At 51.8% G+C, this 16,353-nt stretch overlaps 1 protein-coding gene across 1 annotated transcript in view; it reads right to left on the reverse strand.

The window, feature by feature from the left end:
* Positions 1–235: 235 nt before the first annotated feature.
* The window catches only part of otud5a (OTU deubiquitinase 5a), a 38,993-nt gene continuing 22,875 nt past the window's right edge, over positions 236–16,353 (reverse strand). Inside the window, 7 exon segments of the mRNA XM_063035028.1 lie at positions 236–1,361; positions 2,459–2,572; positions 2,748–2,955; positions 4,282–4,467; positions 9,975–10,123; positions 11,008–11,182; positions 12,840–12,904. Of these exon segments, the coding sequence (XP_062891098.1) occupies positions 1,237–1,361; positions 2,459–2,572; positions 2,748–2,955; positions 4,282–4,467; positions 9,975–10,123; positions 11,008–11,182; positions 12,840–12,904 (1,022 nt within the window). The 3' untranslated portion in view covers positions 236–1,236.

The following is a 16,353-nucleotide window of genomic DNA, read 5'->3' on the forward strand; positions in this document are numbered from 1 at the left end:
GATAATACCAGAGTCAGCCCTGACAACATAAATTTTGGGTATCTGGGATCTCAATCCCTAGAAAGCTTTCAGACCATCTGTGTGAATTACATTGTCCCAGCAGAGGTGGTAAAACATTCAAAGATATGAACCCACTATAGATAGGTAATTCAAAGGAAGCATTGTCAACCCAAAATATTGAAGCAAACGATGTTATTGCAACTATTGAAACTGTATTCAATCACCTGCTGTAGCCTTTGATCTTCAGGGTATAAAAACGTGATTTACTTTTGGGCTCGCGAGGCGCTCCAGAATGCCCGCCCGTTGTGATGAACAGCAACTTCTACATCAGCAGCTTCTCCCTGGGGACTCGGATCACAGTCACGTCCCCCCGTGACCGTGCAAAACTGAAGAGGGTTGTGGACACAGCTCAGCACATCACAGAAACCAGCCTCCCTGCCACGGACTCTGACTGCTCCTCGTTGCCTCTGTAAGGCAGTCAGTGTAATCACAGACCCCTGCCCGGCCTGGACATTCTCTCTTCTCCCCTCTCCCATCGGGCGGAAGATACAAAGGCCTGAAAACACATCCCACCAGGCTCAAGGACAGCTTCCACCCGCTGTTATCAGACTATTCAACGGTCCCCCAGTACGATAAGATGGACTCTAGACCTCACAATCTATCTTGTTCTACCTCAATGCACTGTGCAATGATCTGATCTGTACGAACAGAATGCAAGAGCAGCTCTTCACTGTACCTTGGTACCTGTGACAATAACGAACCAACTCCAGTCCATGTAAACAGACAGCCTTGAGCACTGACCAGGCTGTGGGAGATGTCCATCCAGGTGGCCCACGTGAAGCCCAGTGCCCAGGGGATGATCCACACCCTCCCCAGTCAGGCAGCGGGGGGGGGGGGGCCAGAGAGGGAACACACTCAGCCAGCTGCCGTCTTCATCTCCCGAATCAAGATGCTCCTTGAACGTGGGCAGGGAGCAGCCTCCCCCCTCCCTCTCCTGCTCACTGCCTCTCACACCCCTGACGGAGCAGAGATCAGAGCCAAACCAATAACACAAAATTATATTTCCGAAGACGGCAGGTCAGTATCGTGGTGGGTGCAACATTATTCCATGGCTTCTCTGTACATGCATCTAGTCAATAAAAGAAAAGTCTCTTGTGCCTAGCACGGGGCGGGGGAGGGGGGCAGTGTGTGTTGGTGGGAAAGGGGTCAGGGCAGGGTGGGGTAGGGGGCAGTCCATCAGCTGTGGTCTGGTGAAGATTCTCTGTGGGGTTCCCTGCTCTTCTTCATACTGTCCAGGTACTCCTGCTGGGACACAGCCAGCACTGAGGCGAGGATCTCGTCATCCTCCCAGTCAGCCAGGCCTGGGATGTGGGGGAGAGGGGAGGGGGGAAGGGGGAAGGGGGAGGAAGAGACAAAGGTGTGGTTAAAACTAATGATACCAGTTTGGTTACTTCAGCTGCCAACCCCCCGTCAGTGTCTGCGTGCACACCTGTCTGTGTCTGTAGGTGTGTGAGAGTGTGTGTCTACATGAGTGAGTGAGTTTGAGAGTGCGTGCCTGTGTGTGTACGCGTGTGTCTGAGTTTGTGGGATTTGGAGCTACTATGTGTCTGAGTGGGTGTGATTGACTGCTCCTGTGTGTCTGAGTATCTGTGATTGGTTGCTCCTGTGTGTCTGAGCGGGTGTGATTGGTTGCTCCTGTGTCTCTGAGCGGTGTGATTGGTTGCTCCTCAGTGTCCGAGCATGTATGATTGGTTGCTCCTCTGTGTCTGATCATGTATGATTGGTTGCTGCTGTGTGTCTGAGCGGGTGTGATTGGTTGCTCCTGTGTGTCTGAGTGGGCGTGATTGGTTGCTCCTGTGTGTCTGAGTGGGCGTGATTGGTTGCTCCTGTGTGTCTGAGTGGGTGTGATTGGTTGCTCCTGTGTGTCTGAGTGGGTGTGATTGCTTGCTCCTGTGTGTCCGATCATGTATGATTGGTTGCTGCTGTGTGTCTGAGCGGGTGTGATTGGTTGCTCCTGTGTGTCTGAGTGGGTGTGATTGGTTGCTCCTGTGTGTCTGAGTGGGTGTGATTGGTTGCTCCTGTGTGTCTGAGTGGGCGTGATTGGTTGCTCCTGTGTGTCTGAGTGGGCGTGATTGGTGGCTCCTGTGTGTCCGAGCATGTGTGATTGGTTGCTCCTGTGTGTCTGAGTGGGCGTGATTGGTTGCTCCTGTGTGTCTGAGTGGGCGTGATTGGTTGCTCCTGTGTGTCTGAGTGGGCGTGATTGGTGGCTCCTGTGTGTCCGAGCATGTGTGATTGGCTGCATCTCCCATGCCCCAACCACTGAGCTCCTGGAGCCCTCATGGTCACGCCTCAGAGGGCCGGACCCACTGACCGACACACCCGCCCGCCCGCCCGCCCTGCAGACTGACAGACCCCCACCCACCGCCCTGTCTGGCCTGCGCACCACCCTCCCACTCACCAAAGGCGGTGGGCGACATCTGCTGCATGATGGCGCGACAGTCGAGGGTGGGGCACAGCGACACGGCCGGGGACGAGACCCGCTCTCCGCCCGAGGACATCTGTCTGCTGGTTCCTGCAGAGGGACACAGCACAGGGCATGGGACGGTGCCTGACAGACCCTGGGGAGCGGGGAGAGGGGAGGGGGTGAGGGGGGGGAGGGGAAGTCGGTGGCAGGGGGGAGGGGTTGTAGTCATGGTGGGGTGGGGACAGCAGGCTGTCAAGTGATCGGACGGGAAGCGACAACTCACCTGGAGCACAGGGCGAGGGGGGCTTGCCAAGGGCCAGTGCGACAGCAGTGCTGGGGGAGGGGGGTTTGCCTCCGGTGTCTAGGTGGGGCTCGAGGTGCTCGGGTGAGGAGGCAGTGCTGCGCTGGCGAGGTGACCGTCCACTCCAGTCCTCCAGGCCGGAACTGGCCGCTGCTGTAGCCGAACTACAGGTGGCTGAGGCTTTCCGCGGCTGTTGAGGGAAACACAGCTCAGTGAGAACTGGGGGGGGAAGAATCAGCCGCCGCAGTGTTACCCCATCAGCACTCCCCTCTCTACAGGGTTACACCCTCACCACCCCCTTCCGGCGGGCTGCAACTCCTTCCCACGGCTTTACGCCATCATTTCTCCTTACACCATCACAAACCTATCTGGGTGGGCTTACACCATCAAAAAGTCCACTTCACACCGGATCAAACCACACCACCCACTCTCCGTGGGGTAACACCACCTCCACGCTGGGTTACACCATCTCCACGCAGAGTAACACCACCTCCACGCAGGGTAACACCACCTCCACGCTGGGTTACACCACCTCCACACAGGGTAACACCACCTCCACGCTGGGTTACACCACCTCCACGCAGGGAAACACCACCTCCACGCTGGGTAACACCACCTCCACGCAGGGTGACACCACCTCCACGCTGGGTGACACCACCTCCACGCTGGGTTACACCACCTCCACGCTGGGTTACACCACCTCCACGCTGGGTAACACCACCTCCACGCTGGGTAACACCACCTCCACGCAGGGTAACCCCACCTCCACGCTGGGTAACACCACCTCCACGCTGGGTAACACCACCTCCACGCTGGGTAACACCACCTCCACGCTGGGTAACACCACCTCCACGCTGGGTTACACCACCTCCACGCAGGGTAACACCACCTCCACGCTGGGTTACACCATCTCCACGCAGGGTAACACCATCTCTGTCCCCCTCCACACAGGGTAACACCATCTCTGTCCCCTCCACGCTGAGTAACACCATCTCTGTCCCCTCCACGCAGGGTAACACCATCTCTGTCCCCCTCCACACAGGGTAACACCATCTCTGTCCCCTCCACACAGGGTAACACCATCTCTGTCCCCTCCACGCTGAGTAACACCATCTCTGTCCCTTCCACGCAGGGTAACACCATCTCTGTCCCCTCCATGCAGGGTAACACCATTTCTGTCCCCCTCCACGCAGGGTAACACCATCTCTGTCCCCTCCACACAGGGTAACACCATCTCTGTCCCCTCCACGCAGGGTAACACCATCTCTGTCCCCTCCACGCAGGGTAACACCATCTCTGTCCCCTCCACGCAGGGTAACACCATCTCCGTCCCCTCCACGCTGAGTAACACCATCTCTGTCCCCTCCACGCTGAGCTACACCATCTCTGTCCCCTCCACACAGGGTAACATCATCTCTGTCCCCCTCCACACAGGGTAACACCATCTCTGTCCTCCTCCACACTGGGTTACACTGTCACCACCCCGTCCCCACCCCTCCCTCGCCACCCCACTGACCTGTCGAGCCTGCTTCTCCTGGTCGCGCAGCCACTGCAGGTAGGACTCGCGGGCCACCTGCTCCTCGATGGCCTCGTTCGTCGCCTCCCAGTCGGTCGCCCGCTTCTTGTCCTCCAGCATCTGCTGCTCGATCCACGACTCCTCCGACGTCTTGATGGCGTTCTTCATCAGCGACTGATCTGCGGACTGAGGGAGGGGCGGGCAATGAGTGCACAGGCTATCCCGGCAGGACCCCGTATTGCCGTACACCCTCCCACCCCTCTCAGAGGCTGACAATGCCGAGCCTGATACCTGGGCAAAGTCTAGAGAGATGCGGAAAATGTTGGGACTGGTGCATTGCGGTGGGGTGGGCCTGGCAGTTCAGAACCCCGTTGCGCCTATTTCACCAGGAATCTGTAGCCAGACAGCAACACGGTGGTCACACGGGGTAGACCATGGACATTGTGTCTCGGCTGTCTACACGACACATAAGCCAGGGCAGTGAGATATGGAGCACAAGCTGTTTGGGCTATGTAGCAAGCTCCCTGTGACAGTGAAGTAACCAATCTGGTGTAAATCCGTCCATCGGGGGGGGGGGGGGGAGGGGCTCGTGGCTCTGATCAGCACACACAAAACGCTGCAGGAACTCAGCGGGTCAGGTGGCGTCTACAGAGGGGAATAAAAGATCGAGATTTCGGGCTAAGATCCTCTACAAACGCTGCCTGACCTGCTTGGTTCCTCCAGCATTTTGAGTGTGTTGCTCAAGATCTGTAACACCTGCAGAATCTCCTGCATCTGTGCCTTCAACTGCAGGTCTGGAAACTTGTTCAACGTTCAACTCACTGTCTGAGTTCCAAATTCCGACCCCACCTCTCCCTCCCGGCAAAAAATAATCCTCCTCAGATCTATAAGCTCCTGGTTATTCAGTTCTGGTTTCCTCACTATAAGGAGGATGTGGAAGCTTTAGGGAAGGTGCAGAGGGGTTCACCAGGATGCTGCCTGGATTAGAGAGTGTGGTTTATAAAGATAGGTTGAGCGAGCTACAGTTTTTTCTTCGGAGAGGAGGATGAGAGGTGACTTGACAGAGGTGTACAAGACGATGAGGGGCATTGTTCAAGTGGACAGCCAGAGACTTTTTCCCCAGGGTGGAAATGGCTAATAGAAGGGGGCATAATTTTATGGTGGTTGGAGTAAAGGGGGGAATGTCAGAGGTAGTTTTTTTTTAAACAGAGAGTGGTGTGTGTGTGGAACGCCCTGCCAGGAGTGCTGGTCGAGACAGATACATTAAGGGCATTTAACTCTTAGATAGGCATATAGATGATAGAAGAATGGAGGTCTATGTGGGAAGGAATGGTTAGATTGGTCTTTGAGTTGGTTTAGAAAGTTGGCAGAACATGGTGGGCCAGAGACCTGTACTGTGCTGTAGTGTTCTATACCAAAATCGTGCCAGGTAGATGGAGTGGAAAGAATCCAGCAGGGGCTCGGCACAGCTGGATATCTTGAAAAGGGTCTGCTCTGAATCCTCCTGTAGAAGTTCACTGCAGGTGCACTCAAACCTATCTACTTGCCGCCATTGAGGAGCACAGACAGGGTGAATGCTCTTGGGCAGGGGCTCCAAAATCAGTACACAGCCGTCACAGGTACCAAAGGTACAGTGAAGATATTTTGTTTTGTGTGCATCCATACAGATCATTTACACTTTGTATCGGAGGGATAGGAAGGTAGGTAGAGGGGGTGGCATGGCTCTCCTGGTAACGAATGACATCAGATCATGTGACTTAGGAATGGAAGATGTTGAAGATGTTCGGCAGCTGTACAGGGCCCTGGTGAGACCACACCTGGAGTATTGTGTACAGTTTTGGTCTCCAAATTTGAGGAAGGACATTCTTGCTATTGAAGGAGTGCAGCGGAGGTTCACGAGGTTAATTCCCGGGATGGCGGGACTGCCATATGTTGAAAGATTGGAGCGACTGGGCTTGTATACACTGGAATTTAGAAGGATGAGAGGGGATCTGATTGAAACATATAAGATTATTAAGGGATTGGACATGCTAGAGGCAGGAAACATGTTCCCGATGTTGGGGGAGTCCAGAACCAGAGGCCACAGTTTAAGAATAAGGGGTAGACCATTTAGAACGGAGTTAAGGAAAAACTTTTTCACACAGAGGGTTGTGGTTCTGTGGAATGCTCTGCCTCAGAAGGCAGTGGAGGGCGATTCTCCGGATTCTTTCAAAAAAGAGTTAGATAGAGCTCTTAAAGATAGCGGAGTGAAGGGATATGGGGAGAAGGCAGGAAAAGGGTACTGATTGTGGATGATCAGTCATGATCACAGTGAATGGCGGTGCTGGCTCGAAGGGCTGAATGGCCTACTCCTGCACCTATTGTCTACTGAATTCTTGTGGGTTGTGTTAAGAAACTGCAAGTGTAAAAGGCCTCTGATGACAGGCCTCCAAACAGTAGCTAGTATATGAACTACAGAATACAACAGGAAATAGAAAAGGCCTGTCAAAAGGGCAACGTTATGATAATCATGGGAGATTACAACATGCAGGTAGATTGGGAAAATCAGGTTGGAAATAGATCTCAAGAGAGTGAGTTTGTTGAATGCCTAGCAGATGGCTTTTTAGAGCAGCTTGTCGTTGAGGCTAGTAGGGGATCAGCTAATTGGGTGCTGTGTGATGAACCAGAGGCGATTAGGGAGCTTAAAGTAAAGGAACTCTCAGCAGTCACTGATCACAATATGACTAGTTCAACTTGAAACTTGACAGGGAGAAAGTAAAGTCTGACGTAGCAGTATTTCAGAAGAGTGAAGGAAGTTACAGTGGTGTGAGAGAGGAGCTGGCCAAAGTAAACTGGAAGGAGATGCTGGCAGGGACGACAGCAGACCAGCAATGGCACGAGTTTCTGGGGAAAGATGAGGAAGGTGCAGGATAGATGTATTCCAAAAACAAAGAAATACTCAAACGGTAAAATAGTACAACCATGGCTGACAAGGGAAGTCAAAGTTAATGTAAAAGCAAAAGAGAGGGCATACAACAAAGCAAAAATGAGCAGAAAGAGAGGGGATTGGGAACTTTTAAAAAACCTACAGAGAGCAACTATGAGAGTCATTAGGACAGAAATGATAAAGTATGAAAGCAAGCCAGCAAACAGTATGGAAATGGATAGAAAAAGCTTTTTCAAGTATATAAAAAATAAGAGAGATGAAAGTGGATATTGGACCACGAGACAATGAGGCCAAAGAAATAATAACGGGGGAAAGGAGATGATAGATGAACTGAACGAGTGTTTTGCATCAGTTCTCACTGTGGAAGACACTAGCAGTGTGCCAGGTGTTGAACAGTGAAGTGGGTGCAGTTACTATTACAAGGGAGGAGGTGCTCAAAATGTTGAAAGACCTAAAGGTGCACAAGTCAATCAGATCGGATAAAGTGCACCCTAGGGTTCTGAAAGAGGTAGCGGTAGAGAATGTGGAGGCAATAGCAATGATCTTTCAAGAATCATTGGACTCTGGCATGGTGCCAGAGGACTGGAAAATTGCAAATGTCACTCCACTCTTTAAGAAAGGAGGAAGGCAGCAGAAAGGAAATTATGGATCAGTTAGCCTGACCTCAGTGGTTGGGAACATGTTGGAGTCAATTGTTAAGGATGAGGTTATGGAGTACTTGGTGACAGAGGACAAGAAAAGTCAAAGTCAAAGTCAGCATGGTTTTCTAAAGGGAAAATCTTGCCTGACAAACCTGTTGGAATTCTTTGAGGAGATTACAAGCAGGATAGATAAAGGGGATGTAGTGGATGTTATATACTTGGATTTTCAGAAGGCCTTTGACAAGGTGCCACACACCAGCCTGCTTCCCAGGTTACGAGCCCATGGTATTACAGGAAAGTTACTGCTCTATCCATTGGCTGATTGATAGGAGGCAGCAAGTGGGAATAAAAGGATCCTCTTTTGGTTATCTGCCAGTGACTAATGGTATTTGCAAGGGTTGGTGTTGGAACCACTTCTTTTTATGCTGAATATCAATGATTTGGATAATGGAGTAGATGGCTTTGTTTCCAAGTTTACAGATGATACGAAGATTGGTGGAGGGGCAGGTAGTGTTGAGGAAACGGGTAGACTACAAAAGGACTTAGACAGATTAGGAGAATGGACAAGCAAGTGGCAAATTAAATATAGTGTTGGAAAATGCATGGTCATGCACTTCGGTAGGAGAAATAAATGTGCAAACTATTTTCTAAATGGGGAGAAAATCCAAAAATCTGAGATGCAAAGGGACTTGGGAGTCCTTGTGCAGAACGACTAACGGCTAACTTGCAGGTTGAGTCTGTGGAGAGGAAGGCAAATGCCATGTTGGAATTCATTTCAAGAGGTCTAGAATACAAGAGCAGGGATGTGAATCTGAGGCTTTATGAGGCATTGACGAGGCCTCACCTTGAGTATTGTGAACAATCTAAGATGTGCTGGCATTGGAGAGGTTCAGTGGAAGTTCACAAGGATAATTCTGAGAATGAAATGTTTATCATATAAAGAATGTTTGATGGTTCTGGGTCTGTACTCGCTGGAATTTAGGGGATGGTCGGGGGGGATCTCATTGAAACCTTTCGAATGTTGAAAGGCCTAGACAGAGTAGATGTAGAAAGGATGTTTCCCATGGTGGGAGAGTGTAGGACAAGAGGGCACAGCCTCAGGATACAGGGGTTTTCCTTTAAAACAAGATGTGGAGAAATTTCTTTAGCCAAATGGTGGTGAATTTGTACCACAGGCAGCTATGGAGGCCAGGTCGTTGGATGTATTTAAGGCAAAGATTGATAGGGTCTTGATTGGCCACACCATCAAAAGTTATGGGGAGAAGACTGGGGAGTGGGGCTGAGGAGGGGGGAAAAATACGATCAACCATGATTGAATGGCAGAGCACACTTGGTGGGCCAGACGGCCGAACTCTGCTCCTATGGCTTATGGTCTATTTCACTGTGCATTGAGGTAGAACAAGAGGAAAAGAAGACAAAGGTATACAGTTGGTAGGTTAACTGGTCTTTGTAAATTGTCTCGTGATTAAACGAGGGTGGAATCGGAGGCAGCTCGAAGGGTCCAAAAGACCTAGTCCGCGCTGTATCTCGATAATAAAAAAAAATCAGAGGACAATTTACAATAACCAATTAACCTACCAAGCTGTACGTCTTTGGACAGTGGGCGGAAACCAGGACACCCGGAGGAAACCCACACAATAGCGGGGAGAAGATACCAATTCCTCACCAATAACAGCAGGAATTAAGTCTATGCTGCCTGTGCTGTAAAGCGCCCTGCTAACCATTACGCAGCTGTGTGGCCCCCTTATCACTACTTGGTATTTAATAAAGAAGCAGATATATTACCATATCACAAATTAGGTTTTTTTTTATATTTTGATAACCGTATTCAATATAATTGGTTTCTTTTGTAATCCTCTGTATTTTTGTTTCTATATTGAAATACATTATTCTGAGATGGGTTCATAGGCTGCACCAGACTTCCAAAGGGGCCCATGGCATAAAGGTTAAGAACCCCAACTTTACAGGGATCGTGGGCCAAGCACGACCAGATGGCACCAAGGCCGCTGTTAGTATGACAGCGAAGGGGCCGATAGCACGCTGTGTCAACTATGAATCCGACACCCCCCCTTCCCACCTCCCCCCCACTATAAAGCTGCCCGTAAGAGCGGAGGGAGATCACTCACGCCGGGTTTGAAGGCGGGAAGGCCGAGCCCCACGCCAATGGTGGCCTTGTTGGGGTTCACCACCGAGTTGTAGTGTATGTTGCGATGGTAGCTCACCCGGATGGGCTCATCCTCAGTCTGGTGGATGCCGTGGAACGTGTTGATGGGTTCTGCCGGAGAGGTGAGAGAGCAGAGGGCATCAGGTGCCGTGGGCCAGCTCCCCAGAACAGCCCCTCACCGAGCCAACCCACACACAGCAAGCTCCCGCAAACGGTCAGGCTGCAGTTGAGGGTGAACGAGGAGGAACCCAGGGAGGGCGGTGGTGGAGGGACCCGGCAGTCCGTGCACGTTGCGAAGCCGTGGGTGGCCAGGGTTTCGGGTAATCGGGTAATGGTATGGATCTATCACAGAGGAGTCGTCGATCAGTCAGGGCTGTGGCGGGAGGGACGACTCGAAGAGCTGCATGGCCAACACCGCTGGAACTGGGTCGGCTGGAAAGGAGGGACTGGGAGGGAGGAGGGCAGAATTCAGGCTGTGGAGGGGGTGAGACGGGTCAGGGCGAGGGAGTTGGGGGGATGTGTGGGACAGACTATGACAACATGACGCCTTTACGGTTCACCGCTCCTCCAGGGAAAGGGAGGGAGGCGAGGGTGAATGCGGAAGGAGTGGTAGGAGCCCGGACAACGTACAAAATCTCCACTGTAGCTGCAGGGGAGATTGACTGAGGGTGGGTGGGGGGGAGGGGTTAAACAGATGGAGAGGCAGTGACAGCACTGGGAGGTGAAGGAGGGATGGGGGTGTAACAGACGTCGGGTGATCGGGGAAGAGGAGACACTCAAATCGATCAGTGAGTGGGTCGGGGGTGGGGGTAACAGGAGTCAGTGATAGGAGAGTGGAGAGAGGGAGACAGACAGACAGTCTCCCATACCGAGACTGTCCGGCCCTGCCACGTTGTACTGGTGCATCCCCACCAGTAGGGGTGGGGGCAGGAGGAGCGATGTGACCGGTTGGGCAGACAGACAGATCGTGACAGAGTGGGGTGGGGCTTCCATACCAAGATTGTCCGGCCCTGCCGCACTGTACTGGTACACCTCCACCGGCCGGTTGTACATCTCAGCCATGGCCTGCATCTCGATGTGGTTGCCGTGGCAACTGCTGATTCGTTTGCGGTTGATGTAAGTGGTGAAATCCTCGGTCACGTAGTTGGAAAAGTAGTCTGCGTTCTTCACCTGTGCCCACAGGGAAACCTGGTTACTGGCATCTCTACCCAGGTACGGTGACCGCGTCAGTGCAAGGTAATTGTAACCGCTGACGCAAAGTTTGCTGGAACTAGGCGTCATGTGGAAAGTTGCCTTAGGTTAAAATGGGATGTTGACAGGATGAAAAGCGGCAGATCAAGTTCAACCAGCAAGATGTGAAGAGAGTCACCTTGAAAGGTCAAACTTGAAGACAGAACAACAGGGTTAATGACAGGATTCTCAGCAGCGTGGAGGAACAGTGGGATCTCAGGGGTCCACGTCCACAGATCCCTCAAAGTTGCCCAAGTTGATAGGGTGGTTAGCAGGGCCTGAGGTGTGTTGGCCCTCATTGGTTGGGAGATTGCGTTCAAGAGCCACGAAGCAACATTGCAAATCTATAAAACTCTGGTTAGACCGCACTTGGAGTACCGTGTTCAGTTCCGATCACCTCATTATAGGAAGGATGTGGAAGCTTTAGAGGGTGCAGTGGTAATTTACCAGGATGCTATCTGGATTAGAGAGTGTGTCTCATGAGAAAAGGTTGAGTGAGTTAGGGCTTTTCTCTTTGGAGCAAGGGAGGATGAGAGGTGACGTGATAGAGATGTACAAGATGATAAGAGGCATGGAGAGATGAGGGAGACTTTTTCCCAGGGCAGAAATGGCTGATAAAGAGGATATAGTTTTAAGGTGATTGAAGGACAGTACAGGGGAGATAATGAGGTAGGTTTCTTTTACACAGAAAGCGGTGGGTGTATGGAACACCCTGCCAACGGTGGTGAAAGACGCAGATACATTAGTGGCATTTCAGAGACTCTGATAGAAAAATGGTGGGTTAGGATCATGTGAGGAGGTAGGGTTAGACTGACCTTTGGAGAAGGTTAAAAGGTTGGTACAACATTGTGGGCTGAAGGGCCTGCACTGTGTAATAACAGAATGTAGAAACTAATGTTATAATTACAGACAAAGTGCAGAGCAGGCAGACAATAAGGTACAGGGGTCACGAAGAGGGAAGATTCTGAGATCAAGAGTCCATCCGATCATACCTGGCGACCGTTCAGTAGTCTGATAACAGCGGGGTAGCAGTCTGGTGGGATGCACTTTCAGGCCTCAGTATCTTCTGCCCGGAGGGGGAGGGGAGAAGAGGGGACGCCGGGGTGGGTGGGGTTTTGATACCGGCCACTTTGCCAAGGCAGTGGGAAGTGTAGGCTGAGTCCATGGAGGGGATGGGGGCTGGTTTCTGTGATGAGCTGAGCTGAGCTGCGCTCACAACCCTCTCCAGTTCCTTGCGGCCGCGGGCAAAGCAGTTGCCGTACAGAGTCACGGTGCAGCCTGAAAGGAGGCTTTCTATGGTGCACTGTTAAAAACCGGGAAGAGCCGATGGGGGAACGTGCTAAACTTCTTCAGCATCCCGAGGAAGTGAGAGGCACTGGCGAGCTTTCTTGGCCGTGATGCCCACATGGTCGGACCATCACAGGCGGTTTGTTGGGGTCTTATATTATTTTGGCAGGAGAGCAAATGATATATTTTTTGGGTGGGGATGATGGTGGGGGTTGGAGGCTTAGTGTCTGTACTGGAGTGGAGGGTGGGGAGACAGGACCCAGGGGACTAGGATGGGGGGTGGGGTGGGAGTAGTTGGGTTCTCTCTTACCAGGTAGTCCATGCAGTGCTTCCTGACCACGTCGTGCATGTCCTGGTCGCCGTACACCTGGTCCGCTGCGAGAGAGGAGGAGAGGTGAGGAGGAATAGCCCATCGCAGCAACTTGCTGTACCGTTCAGCGCCCGGGGGGGCAGATCTCCCCCATCCACCCAGCCTGACCCGCCACACGTTACCAGGACGCGAGGGTCCGAGTGTAAGGGCGAGGCTGGGACGTCACTCCTCGGGTGGCTTTACAGAATTATGAGGGGTAAAGACAGGGTGACACACAGTCTTTTACCCCAAGGAAAGGGAATGAAAAGTTAGACGGTATTTTGTGTGCGTGTGTGTGACGATTTCCAGCATCTGCAGAACCTCGTGTCCCTTTGAAACTCGTCCCGCTCTCCTTAAACCTGTGTCCACGTGCTTGATACCCCTCCCATGGGGGGAAAAGATGCTGACTTCACCCGCCTGTGGAGACACTTACAGACTGCCCCCTCTGCCAGCTGGGCGGCGGAATGTGTGGATCAGTGAACGCACAACGGCCCATTTCACTGTACATGATAATTAAATGGAATCTGTCGATTTTCGTTTGACATACCCGCAGATCACCCCCTCGGCCTCTTTCCCTGCTGGTGAAACAAAAAAGCCCTCCCCACCCCATCTCGCTCTCTATAACTGACATCCTGATAAACCTCTTCTGCAGCATAACCAGCAACTTCCGTAACACCGACAGGACAGCATCTTACGGGTGAACCAGCTCTCAGCTCGACTCTGCATTTCTGCGACCCCAGGTACCTCCTTCCTTAGCACACACCTAACCATCCTGCTCTCAAACCTCCTGAAAGTGCCCCACAAAACTGACCACCCTCGTCTCTGTCCAAATGGGTGACCCCTCAGTCAGGACAGTCCCACATCCTCTCATTATCCAGTACTGTTCTATGTTAGGATAGGCTGAGTGAGATAGGGCTTTTCTTTTCGGAGAGGAGGAGGATGAGAGGTGACTTGATAGAGGTGTACAAGATGATAAGAGGCAGAGATTAATTCCCAGGGCGGGAATGGCTTATACGAAAGGGCATAATTTTAAGGTGATTGGAGAAAAGCATGAGGGAGGTTATTTGTTCAGATACAGTGCAGAATAGGTTCTTCGAGCTCGCTGCCCAACAAACCCCGATTATCACAGGACAATTTACAATGACCAATTATCTTGCTAACCAGATACATCTTTGGACCGTAGGAGGAAACCAGAGCACCCAGAGAAAACCCACGCATTTCACGGGGGCTCCTTCCAGACAGGGCTGAATGCCAGGAATGACCTCCGAACTCCTGTTGCCCTGAGCTGTAATAGTGTCATACTGAACCCTGCACTACCCAAGGTAAACAACAGGAATGCTGCAGATACCCAAGGTAGATGGCAGAGGGAGGTTTTATTTACGCAGAGTGGTGGGTGCCAGGGGGTGGTGGTACAGGCTGATACAGTAGGGACATTTAAGAGACTGGACAGCTACGTGGGAGGGAAGGGTGAGATTGATCTTGGAGGAAGTTAAAGGGCTAGAATGACTGTGGGCTGAAGGGCCTGTACGGTGCTGTGTTCCATCCAGTTTCAATCAAACCACAGCTCCAAACACAAGCCTAGCCGGATCGAAGTTTACAGGTCAAATTTGAACTGAACACTGAACAGGTCAAAGGGTAGAGGCCATACTTCGTGGTCCTCCAGGTTTGGGGGTTCAGCTCAGGGTTAACAACCGGGACTGGTCAAACAAAATTGTTATGGAAACAGCAATGAAAGAATCCTTCTATACAGACAGACACGGAGGACCTTCCTTGCTGCCCTAAACTCCAGCGGTAAGTATTGAACTAAAAAAGGGCATGTCCCTGTGCTGTTTGAGGAGGAGGTAGGTGTGGGAGAATACAGGACCGGGGAACTGATTGAGTGGAAAACAGTCTCTGAGGGCCTCTTCCTGTTTTCTGCTTCCAACAACTGCAAGGCCTGCAGTTTACCTCAATCCCCAGGGCCATGCTGGTTACCAGATGCTCCCTCTGGAACACCCAGTGGAATCGAGCCAGCTCCTCGCCCCCCACCCCAGTGAATTTTATTTATTTAGAAAAACAGTGCAGAACAGGCCCTTCAGGTCTGATGAGCTGCACCACCCGACAACCCACATTTTTAACCCTAGGCTAATCATGGGGCAGTTTACAATCAGCAAATAACCTACATCGTTGAACTGTTAGAGGAAAGCCACAGTGTCAGGGAGAATGTACAAGTCCTTAGGGAAGGCGGTCACGGTGGCCCGAGCGTTGTGACACCAAGTGGAATTGGAGAAGGACCCCCATTCCATGATGGAACGTGGTGGGGGACACGGTGGCCTGACGAGGACCAAGAGAGTAGTGACCGTCAGCCACTGGGCCGTGGTGAGCACCTCCGGGTGGACCTGGACACCCTTCCATCGGCCTTGTTCTGCATCCTGCACCCTGCATAACTCTGTCAGTGCACCCAGCTGAAATGTCCATCTCCAAACTTTCTTCACTGTATGTCTCTATCTTATCTCAGGGACACAGATGTCCACGGAGGAACTGAGAGATCCTGGGGTCTACAGATCCCTCAAAGTTACAATGCAAGTTGATAGGGTAGTTAAGAAGGTGTTGGCCATCATTAGTCGGGGGATTGAGTTCCAGAGCCACGAGGTAATGTTTTAAGGGACGACCGTGGTTATTGTGTCCTAGTTGTCTACGTGATACGCAAGCCAGGATGCACGATATGGAGCTCACACAGCAGGCTCTCCCTCTCCACGCAGCTGATGAATCCAAGGGAACGGCGGAGACCGATACGGTTTGGCACCAGCGGAGCATCAGGAGTTGTTGATCAGCGTTCAGCTCCTCAGGGACTGCAGCTCCGGATTTTCCCCCTCGGCTTTTACTCCCGAACCCTTTCCCAAAGAGTGCATATAGATGTAAGGCAGTGGAGGTTTGAGACCAGTTTTCCTTCTAGATGAGCTGCCGACCACGGCTGACATGTCCTACCTGCCCAAAAGTGACTGGTTTTAAGGTGCCTTTGGCCCTTCTGTCAGTAGAAATGGTTCCGACAGGCTTAGTAGCTAAGACGCACATGAAGGGCAAGGGCTGGACTTGGTTATCAGAGGCTATTTGAAATGCACGCCATTGGGAGCATTTAATAGGTAAAGGGACCTTGTCCCCATTACCCCCTGTACCCCAACCCCCCCACCCGCGGCTTGAGGTAATGTTGCAGCTCCATAAAACTACGGTTAGAATCACACTTGGAATATTGTGTTCGGTTCTGATCACCAAGAAGGATGTAGAAGCTTCAGAGAGGGCACGGAGGAGATTTACCAGGATGTTGCCTGGAATAGAGAGCTTGTCTTATGAGAAAAGGTTCAGCGAGCAAGGGCTTGTCGCTTTGGAGTGAAGGAGGACCAGAAGCGACTTGACAGAGCTGTACAAGATGATGAGATAGTCACAGACTTTTTCTCTGGGTGGAAATTGACTAATACGAGGGGGCATAATTTTAAGG

Source organism: Mobula hypostoma, chromosome 28, assembly GCF_963921235.1.
Source record: "Mobula hypostoma chromosome 28, sMobHyp1.1, whole genome shotgun sequence".
NCBI classification, from domain to species: domain Eukaryota; kingdom Metazoa; phylum Chordata; class Chondrichthyes; order Myliobatiformes; family Myliobatidae; genus Mobula; species Mobula hypostoma.